At 60.9% G+C, this 10,024-nt stretch overlaps 1 protein-coding gene across 1 annotated transcript; it reads right to left on the bottom strand.

Moving 5' to 3' along the window:
• Window positions 1-608: 608 nt before the first annotated feature.
• MAP2K2 (mitogen-activated protein kinase kinase 2) lies at window positions 609-9,930 on the bottom strand. The gene is made up of 11 exons (XM_035308689.1): window positions 9,873-9,930; window positions 9,164-9,654; window positions 7,679-7,825; window positions 6,924-7,001; window positions 6,392-6,443; window positions 6,172-6,296; window positions 4,365-4,578; window positions 3,476-3,540; window positions 2,567-2,628; window positions 1,968-2,013; window positions 609-1,023 (listed from the first exon to the last, which is right to left on the bottom strand). The coding sequence occupies exons 1-11, from the start codon at window positions 9,928-9,930 to the stop codon at window positions 913-915; spliced, it is 1,449 nt and encodes a 482-aa protein (XP_035164580.1). The 3' UTR covers window positions 609-912.
• Window positions 9,931-10,024: the final 94 nt, after the last annotated feature.

Raw genomic sequence — 10,024 nt, 5'->3', positions numbered from 1 at the left:
CTCTGCCCGAGGCACCAGGGCACGGTGGGCTCCAGGACAGCCCCAGCCCCAGGACTCTGCTCTAGAAGGGGCCGAGGGCGGCAGGAGGAGGCCACGAGGTCTCCCCATGGCGCAGGGCCTGAGGGAGCCATGGGCCTCACCGGGCGGCTCCGTTCCCCACCCCTCACCAGCTGGGAGCTCGGCCTGCGCCCCCCCGTACCAGCACAACCCCCCCAAACACCCAGCACACGACCAGAACAGGCCTCAAAACAACCATTTAACAACTCAACCGAACGAACAACGAAAAAAAACACACACCAGCCTCTCCCCCCTCCACCCGCAGGCCCACCAGGCCCGGGGGCAGCCCAGCACCACGCTGCTCTCCGAACGCCCCCACAGCCTCGGGGCACGGCCCCCACCACATCCACTGCTCGGAGGCACGGCCCCGGGGCTGGGTGCCCCTCCGAGGGGCTTCTCCCTTCCCTGCAGAGCCCATTTCCCCTTCCCACCCCCCGCAGCCCACCCAAGAAGCCCGGGAGCAGGCGAAGCGCCCACCCCGCAGCCCCCACCCGCCTCACACACACACGCGAGCGTGCACAGACCATTTCTGATTTTTTTTTTTTTTTTTAACCCAAGTGAACATGTTTCCAAAAAAAGAGAAAAATTAACACAAGCAGCACCACGGTTCCCAAGTGTCAGGAGCTCCAGAGCCGGAGCAGAAGCCCGGGACGCCCCCAGGCCAACAGAAACCAAGCCCGCGTTTGCTCGGGGCGGGGGGCAGCCGATGGACATTTCGGAGGGACGGTGCTTTGCCGGTGGGACGCGAGGCGAGAAGGGGCCGGGGAGAGGAAGAAGGGCGGTTCTGTCATTTACTGAAGGACAGGAAATGGTGACAGAGGCAGATGTACTGACACCAGGCGGTCGGCTCGGCCGTCACATGGCAGCGCGGGTGGGCGTGCTGGGCTGGTTCAACCTCAGCGTTTTGCAGAGCCAGCCGGCGAAATCCACCTCCTCCACCTCGGAGCGCTTGATGAAGGTGTGATTCTGCAAGGGAAGCAGCGCAGGGTTAGGAGAACACCTCGCGGACACGCGGCCGCGCGCTCCCCAACGTGACAGGCGCGGGCAGGGCACCGAGAGCCATCCCCAGCCCCTTCTCAAAGCCCTGACCCAGCGGGGACTGTGCCATGGGGCTGGTATGTCCAGGGACCACAGCTCAGGCTGCTCTCGTCCCCGGACAGCAGATTTGGTGGGCAGTTTCCACATTTTTTGCTACTTGCAGCCCCGTGGCTGTGTTTGTAAAGTGGGTGCATCCTGCGCCTGGCTGGGGACCTCCCCCGGCAGCCAGGCAGAGGAGGCACAGAAAAGTGAAAGGAGCCAAAGCTGCTCCTCAGGAGCGAACCGAAAAAGTGCTGCGGAGGGTGGGCAGAGCCTGGTGCGGGCTCCGAGCCACAGCTTTGGGTGCTCCCCCTGGTCCTGGAGAGCAAATCCTGCTCCCCCCAAAGGCCAACAGCCCCGGGGCAGGGAGGAGCGGTGCTCACGGAGGAGGGCACGGAGCAGGGACACAAGGAGGACGCGGCCACCGCCTCTGCAAGGGGCACGTGGGGGGGCAGCCAGCTGCAGCTCAGCTCCACGCTGAGGGAGGAAAAGCTGCGGATCACGGGGACAAAGTGGGCTCTTCCTCCTCGCTCGGGAGGCAAAGGTTGGTCCCAGGCACCTTGGCAGACACGGGGTGGTGCTGGAGCCACCGGGTTCCCATCCTGGGCTCCGCTGGGGAGGGGCAGCAGGCTCCACGGGCTGATAACATCGCTGCCTTTGATTCAAAGGCGAGTGAGTCACTCCCTCGCCGGGGCTCGATTTGGCTCCCAGGCTCAGCCGGGGGAGTTTCCAGCCTTTTGAGCAAGGGAGGCAGCGAGGGATGGGATGGGGCACAGCAGCTTGCAGATCTGGTGCCACCCACTGCAGCAAGAAAATTGCTCTTCCCCACTTACCATCAGCATCTTCAAATCTGCCCGTTCTGCTGGATTCTTAATTAAGCTGAAATGAGAAGAACAAGAGAGCAAAGCCAGCCCTGAGATGCTTCGTGTAAGAAGGTGCTCGGCTGGCTGGAGAAGTCTCCAGCTCCAACAAAAACCACTTGGCTTCCTCTCTGCCTTCCCCAGGGGACCGGCAGCACAGGCACAGCTCTGAAAACATCCCCGGCACCCCAGGTTCTAGGAGAGACGCAATATCCATCCCTTCTGGACTGCACCCCGCACACGAGGGCCTAAAGATCTGCAGGGATCGGTGATTTGGTAACACCCAGTCTCTGGGGGTGCTGCTGCGGTGCCATTAAAAGCGTCAGAGGGTCTCACAGCTGCGTTTAGGAGGTGCACCGGTACTGCAAAGCGCAACCACGCGCACACCGCTTTTATTCCAGCCCTTCCCGAGGCAGGAGCTCCCAGCACAATGCACTGCAGCCAAAGCCAGAGCAGGGAAAGGTCACAGAGCACGGACAACGCTGCCTCATGCTGAACATGTCGGGTGGCGAGGCAGCCTGCTGAGCCGCCTGTGAGCGGGTTCAGACCCGGTGACAAGCAGCAATCCTTACCATTTATTTACAAACTCCTGGAAATCTTGCGTGAAAACTCCGTTCGGTAGCTTGGGAGGCGGCTGCACAGAGAAGGAAAAGGGTTTTCTGCATCACTGCGCGTTAATGGGACAAAAAAACCACGATGTCACCTGCTCTTAAACAAGCCATGAAACAAAAAGCTGTGCTCTGAAGGCACCGTTCTCCAAGCTGCCCCTGACGGCCGGGGAGCTGCCCCCTCCTGCTGCGGGGCTGGCAGCAAAGTGCTGCCCTGGCACGGGGTGGGGGCACAGACCCCATCCTGAATTACTGCCAGGGCCGGGAGACCAGAATTGCGGCGTCCCAGTTCTGGATCCAACCTCGCAAACCCCAGCTCTGTCAACACCTATTGCAGACGAAGCCGTTCCAGAAAAGCTAATTAGGGGCCAACTCCTCTCAGCTGCTTTTTCCCCCCGACTCACTGGCGGGACAGAGCCTGCCTCGGAAGGCTGGTAGGACATTTCAGCCTGGGATTTCAGCTCTGGTCAGCTTTTGGGTCACCCTCAAATATTTTCATCCTAGGAGGTCTGCGTGCGACCTCAGCATCACAGGGAGCACTCTGCTGCTGCTGATTTAGGGAGGAGCACGTTTGAAATGGCCGATTGCAGAAGGACCAGGGCGTTACACCCCAGAGCTCCCCTCCCTCGTCGCTCTAGGGATGCTGCTTTCACCGCTACCACGAGCTTCCCCCTGCAGAACGTTGCTCCGAAAGCAGAGACGGGTTTGTGATGTCAGGAGGAGGAAGCAGCAAAACGGGACTAAAAGAGACTTTGGTGCAGCTAAAGGGGCTCACGAAAGCCCTGCCAAGGTTTTTGAGCCTACCCTGACCTAGCAGGGCGAGCACGGCACCACCTGGGCGCAGCCTGGCAGAGGCAGCGAAGCAACACCCACCTCGTTTACTATATAGTCCAGCAGCTCAAAGATGGCCATGGCAGGCCGGCTGTCCATCCCGTGGCCTGCGCGGGTAAGACGAGAGAAACACTGGTGAGAAGCTGCTCAGCCAGCGAGGGGCTTCCTTCACACAGCCCCCCTGCTGGCAGATGCAGAGGACGCCGATTTGGGAACCGACTCGTGGTTAAAAATAACGGGGAAAAAAAAAAATGTTCTGAGATGTAGACTTTCTAGACTCCTCTAGCCCAGATTTCTCTCCCAGCTTGGAGCATTTGGAGAGCACCAGGCCATATGCTTTGGCAGGCTGGCAGCCGTTCTAGAGCCTTCTGCTTCCAAACAAGTGGCTCAGACGGAACCTGCTCCAAACGCGACCCCGGCGCGGCTGCACCAGGACCCGCGCCTGTCTGGTGCTTCGGGGAGAGCTCCCAGCTCCCAAAGAGCTGGAGAGGGAGCTCACGGCAGCATGGGCAGAGCCTGCGGGGCCACACGGGCTGTGACAGATTTCCTCAGCCCGGTCTGTGTCCCCAGGGGGGTCACCCTGCCAAACCCACGGTGTCCCCAACACATGGTTCTTTTGCTTGGCCTTTTTTTGGAGCGCCCCGGGGTGCTCTGCAGCATCCTGAAAGCCACCTCCTGGGCTCCCCAGAACCCCGTGGGTTCTCCCTACGGGTCACAAACCTCTGCGGCAGGGGTGGATTCTGCTGGAGCACGCACAGATCTCCGTCCGCTCTGCGGAGAGGGGCGAGCTGAGAGCCCCCCCTCGAAGCGCTTCGCCTCCCCACCACCGCCTCAGCCAGAAGGGCTTTCTCCAACCCAGCCACGCCAACAGAATCCACCCGCTCTGCCCCCATGCCTGCGTGTTGCGTCCGACGCATCCGACAGCCCCTACCACTGACGGGGCGTCCTGGGGGCCTGGCCCGCGGCGAGATGCTGTGAGGCTCTCCCTCTGCCCCGTCCACCACAGGACGGCCAAATATTGCTTCCAGTTCCTTGGAGTCTGGCGGGGGGATTGGGTACCTTCCGATAGACAGCTCCACTAGCGACAGGCCCATGCTCCAGATGTCGGACTGCACCGAGTAATGGGTGCCCTGCAACCGCTCGGGCTGGAAGGAGAAGGCACAGGCACGCGGCTGAGAGGCAGGATTTCAACAAGGCAAGCAACGACAACGGGGCAACGAAATTAAACAGAGCACAGTCTACGTCCTGACCACCTCTCGGCTCCTTCAGGGAAAGGTCAGGCTCTTCCAAGCCCTATAATTCCCCCACAGGGCTCCGTGTGGCAGGGGCAGCTCGTACGAAACCACGAAGCACCCCGCCTCTAAACCAGGAGCCCTCCCAGCGTCCAAGGCTCCTGAAGTCTGCAGAGAAATTCTGGGGGTCCCAAGTGCAAACCCGAAGCACTGGTGTGCATCTAACAGCTACAGCCCCGCAGCACGCGCGGCTGCTCACACTCAGAAGCCCAGAGCACGCAGTAGGAGTCTCCTTCTCACCGACCTGAGACCTAAAACCTCAATTTATTAGCCAAAAAAAATATTTTCTGCTCTTTGCTGGAAATACTCGAGAGTGGTAAGAGGAGCAGAAACCCAGTCTAAGGCTCCTACTGTGGCAAAGAAAAATTAATGCAAGCTATCCACATGGGCAGCTTTGGGTCAGCTGTGCAGATCCAGAGGCTGGGCACAGAAGGGACATTTTTAAATAGTGCCTAACTATAACTGTGCCTTAATATCCGTTCCCAAAATACCAGAGCAGCCCAGCAGCACTGGCAGCCTCCCCGCAAAACCCGCTGCTTGCTCCCTGCAGCGTGGGCAGCGGGCACCCACCTCCTCCCTGCCAGCCAGCCCCCGGGACCTGAGGCAGCCGGGAGGCGACTTCATCCTTACAGCAGTCGTATCGGGGACGGCTGAGGACAGGGGACAGAGCCACACGGGACAGAGCCACGCGAGGCAGAGGAGGCTGCGCAATGCCACCCGCTGCGCCGTCACCGCGCCAGGCTGGACGGGAAGCACCAGGGCCGTGGCACAGAACCCGGGGCTCACCGCATCACCGCCCCGTCCCGCGGCTGGGCTAACGCTGAGCACAGCTCCCGGTTAAAGGGGGCACGATCAGCGCTTCGGGCAGCTCACCTCGGCTCTGGTTTCCCACTGCCTGTACCAAAACCCGCCTGCACTGGGGTGGTCCGCACCCACAGCCGACGAGCTGGGGGGGTGTCAGCACCAGGGTCCCCTCTGCACCACCACACTGAATTTCTCAGAGCTTTGCATACAAAAAGGCACTTCTGAACCCAGAAACGCTTGCTGAAACGTAACGGAAGCACCTGTAGGATGTGAATGCCTTCCCTTGCAGGGGGATCTGCTGGGGCAGCTCCGTCTTGCCAGCCCCGAGCTGGTGGAAGCGCAGCAAGGAGCGGCTCAGAGCGGCTCAGCCGATGCCAAGTGCATCAAAAGCCACCAGGAGACACGAGGGGGCTTGCTTCTACCCACGGGGTGCCCTGTGCCAGCAGCCTGATCCCTCACGTGGGACGCTGAGAGGTAAGCGTGGTGCGGCAGTGCCCAAAGATGGTCCCGGTGAGCGCGGACACGGAAAGACTGCGAGCGGCTGGGGCACGCTGCCGGCTCTGCCAGAGCAGTTCGCCCCACCTGCAGCTGAACCCAAGCTGTAAAAAAAAAAAACCCACCGGAAAGTTGAAAGGAACTTACAGACATGTAGGACCGAGTTCCCACAAAAGAGTTTGCCATGGAGTCAATGAGCTGACCACTGACCCCGAAATCACACAGCTTAATCTCTCCTCGAGAGTTAACCAGGATGTTAGAAGGCTTCACATCTGACAACAGTGAGAGAGAAGAGTGTAAACACGGCGCGAGGCAAAACACGGGGCTCCTCCACCACGGGCGGCTATTTTTAGGTTCCTCCTCTCACCTCTGTGCATGATTTGGTGCTTCTCTCTCAGATACGCCAAACCTCTCAGAACCTAGAAGGAAACCAAAGACAGGATGAGATAAGGGCTGGGAGGGGAAGTGCTCTCCCTTCGGCAGGGGACGTTGCACGAACAGCGGGTGCGACGCGAGCACAGCCGCCCCGGGGTGACTGCAAGTTTCGGGTTTGGTCCCCGTGGATGGGGACGAGCCGTGGTTGGTGTCCAGGGTCAGCTGAAGAGCAAAACGACCCCGTTATGGCAAAGGGAAATCTTTGAGTTTTCTGCCCAAGAAAGCTTCTCCCAAACCCGTCCCAGCAGAGACCAGCCCAACGCCACGGGACAGAGCCACAAAGAGCGCTCGGGAATCTGCTTCCCTGCTCCCAGCCCACACCTCGCCGCCTCCTGCTCGAGCTCGGGGCGGGGAAAATGCACCCAGGGAAATGGAGAAAGCTTCACAAGGCAGGACGAGCATTTTTCCCCCCAACGCGTGCCCAGTGAGGATTTCTGGCAGCCCAAAGAGCCCCTGGAACTCACCGCTATACTGACTTTCCCCAGGATCTCCTCGGGAATTCTTTTGGCTTCTTTCAACACTTGATCCAGAGAGCCACCATCCTAAAACAAAACCCCAAATCCATCAAGGCACTGACAGCAGGAAAGCAGAGCTGCCGGCCACGCAGACCGGCGTGCCCAGGAAAACCAGCGGTATAGGCGCAGGCACGCGGCACCCCCGCTCAGCCGGGCGCAGCGCGGCAGCACCAAGCACGCTCCCTCCACAGCAGAGATCTCCGGCCATCAGAGCTTTTCCCTGAAAGCCATTTTAACGCTCTCAGCCCAATTTCTTGCTATTAGTTTTTCGCTTCCTTTCCCTCTCGGCTGTCAGCGCCGATTCGGGGGAGCGACCACACTTCTCTGCCGGGGAGAAAACGCGCGGCGCGCTCCGTAGAGCGGCAGGTTTACAACATTTCCGTTGGGCCAACCCCCCCCCAAACCCCTGCTTCCGCTTTCCAAAAAGTCGATTTCGGTCGCTTCGACGCCCGAGCAGCAGCACGCAGCTCCTACCACGGGCTCGGTGGCCTCGCCGCACGCCGAGCGGCCGCAGCGAGGAGCCGCCGGAGCTGCCAGCAGCGAGTGGCAGCGCCCTATAACCCACCCCACCCGGGATTTCAGGCTCACAAAGACGAGCAGCAGCACCCTAACCCCCCCCCCACCCGGGATTTCAGGCTCACAGAGACCCGACGCGGAGCCCGGCACCAGGAGCAGCGCGGGGCCGAGGAGGGCTGCGGGCTCACCATGTGCTCCATGCAGATGGAAATCTCGCCGTCGCTGTAGAAGGCTCCGTAGAAACCCACAATGTACGGGGAGTTACACTCGTGCAGCACCTGCAGCTCTCGGATAATCTGATTCCTGATGGCTGGTTTGATTTCTAAATGAATCAGCTGCCAAGAAAGGAAAAACCAAAGACGTAGTGCCTTCAGAAAAAACAAATAGAAGCCTTACAAGAGCCACGTAAACAAATCCCGAGTGTTGGAAAGAAGCAAGAATGTCTTCAAGGGAAGCTCTGCTTCGCCTTCTTTATTAATTAACCGTCCGCAAACTAACATTAAGGACAAGGGGCCAAGTAAAGAGCTGTGCAGCCTGTGAGCAGCTGAAGCAGCTGCCAGCAACACGCCGCGAGATCACGCAGGATTCGGAGTAGAAAGACAAGTCAGAAGTTTGATGCAGATCTGACTCAGCACACACGAACATTTTCACAAGCTTGGTAGGTGTTGTAAGAGGTGTTCTGATATCAAGGAAACCACAGAAAGTAAAAATAAATAAATAAAAACGAAGCTTATGCGTGTGAAAGAGCAGTCGTGTTATCCCCTGGGCTCCCAGCAGTCAGCTAACAGAGCTGAGGGAAGGAAAGCCACGGAGGCTGGGAGGCGGCAGGGCAGGTTGGAGCGGCAGCTGCTGGGCTACGAGCCGCAGGACGCCCGAGCCCCGGGACTTGCGTCCTTCCCGGGGGGGGGGGGCCACAAGGGCTGGGCTCTGCAGGACGCGCAGCGGTGCTGCCCAGCGCGGCAGCTTGCCTCGGTTCTGAGCACGGAGCTCCCAACCACCCCCAAAGCACCCGAACGCACCTCACGCTCCCGAACCAAGCGCCAGCAGAAGACCCAGAGCTCCCAGCGAAGCCATCAGCGCAGCGCCTTCGTTCCCAAGGCCCGCCGAGCCGTCCCCGCAGCGGCGGGGAACGGAGGCTTTCGGGGAAGGCGTCCCACAGGTTCTCACCGAGATTTTTCCCTTTTCTAATTAGGCAAACAACTCCTGTTTTTCTATGAAAGGCGGCCCTTGAGGTGATCTTCAGGAGCTGCTCGGGACCACCCTGCAGATTACCGAGCGGGGAGCGAGGGACACGCGTGTGCCAAACCCGCGCCTGGCAGGACCAGGCACCCGTCCCTCCACCTGCCTCCTCCAGCCCTCGTTAGCCACCACCTAGGATCACCAAAAATCCCGCATCCTAGCGCTTCGACCCCTTTTTTTTTTTGGGCTGAATTCGTTCAAAAGAGCCTCGCTGGAGGAAGGACAAACCAGCGTTTTCTCGCAAGGCGTTGCAAAACCCAAGGACATGTCGCGGCGCGCTGCGACTGCCGGGAGAGGACCCAGGGGTTGGCAAAGCTCCTGGACGGGTCACATCCAGCTCGGGGCGCTGGTGCTGGCCCGGCCAGGGGGGTTGCAGGGAGCAGACCCCCCCCTGCTTGGACCCCGCTCCCCCCCTCTCCCGCCCCCCCCCTTACCTTCCGTGCCATGACGAGCCCGGAGGGTTTGTGCTGCACCTTGGTGACCACGCCGCCGTTGCCGGCGCCCAGCTCGGAGATGCGCTCGAAGTCGTCATCCTTCAGCTCGCCCACCTTGGCTTTCTGCGTGAGGAAGGCTTCCAGGCGCTTCTTCTGCTGCTCGTCCAGCTCCAGCTCCTCCAGCTTCTTCTGGAGGTCCACCAGGTTGGCCCTGGAGAGGGAGGGAGAGGGGAGGGCAACGGTCAGGGGGCTGCGAGGGCAGGGCCGGGAGAAGAGGATTTGTCCCTTCCTCCCTGCGCAGGGACCGGCGGTGGCAGAGGGAACGGAGACCCAACAGCTTTTTTTGGGGGGGAGCTTCAGGGAAATGGAAGGAATGACCGAAAAGCCCCCGTCCCCCACGCCCCGAGCCCCTGATGCAGCTGCTCGGCAGCGAGAGGGGTGGTGGCAGCAGCCTCCCCCCCTGACACCAGAGGCCCAAAGCTCGGCCTCTGCTGCGAAACACGAGAAGGACACAACTCGTTGCAGCCCCCCCTGCCCCGTCCCCTCCCTCCTCGCCGCCCCCAGCCCCAGCGGCCGGGCACAAAGCGGTGCCTGTGCTCCCCGGCACCTGCCGCCGGCCTCCTGCCCGGCCTCCAGCCTCCCCCCTGCCATCTGCTGCCTCCCCCCCCAAACCTGCACCCGAAGGCGGGGGGGGACAAGAAGGGCTCACCCCAAGCACCGCCACCCCCAGACCCAGCACTGGGGGCTCTGCACCCCCCTCCAAACATCCTCTACCCCCCAGCCTCCCCTTACCCCTCCTAGCCCCCCCTTACGCCTCCCCCAGGCCCCCTTACCACCCCCAGCCCCACTTTAACCCCCCCC

Source organism: Oxyura jamaicensis, chromosome 28, assembly GCF_011077185.1.
Source record: "Oxyura jamaicensis isolate SHBP4307 breed ruddy duck chromosome 28, BPBGC_Ojam_1.0, whole genome shotgun sequence".
Classification (NCBI taxonomy): domain Eukaryota; kingdom Metazoa; phylum Chordata; class Aves; order Anseriformes; family Anatidae; genus Oxyura; species Oxyura jamaicensis.
This window is presented reverse-complemented; position numbering and strand designations above follow the sequence as displayed.

Bases quoted from the DNA above. Each gene is read 5' to 3' on its own strand.
- MAP2K2 (XM_035308689.1), bottom strand. From the start codon at position 9,930: ATGTTTGGAGGGGGGTGCAGAGCCCCCAGTGCTGGGTCTGGGGGTGGC. The intron at 9,655-9,872 runs GTGAGCCCTTCT...CGTGTTTCGCAG, and splicing joins TGGGGGTGGCGGTGCTTGGG to CAGAGGCCGAGCTTTGGGCC. The intron at 4,579-6,171 runs GTAAGTTCCTTT...TTCTCCTTCCAG, and splicing joins GAACTCGGTCCTACATGTCT to CCCGAGCGGTTGCAGGGCAC.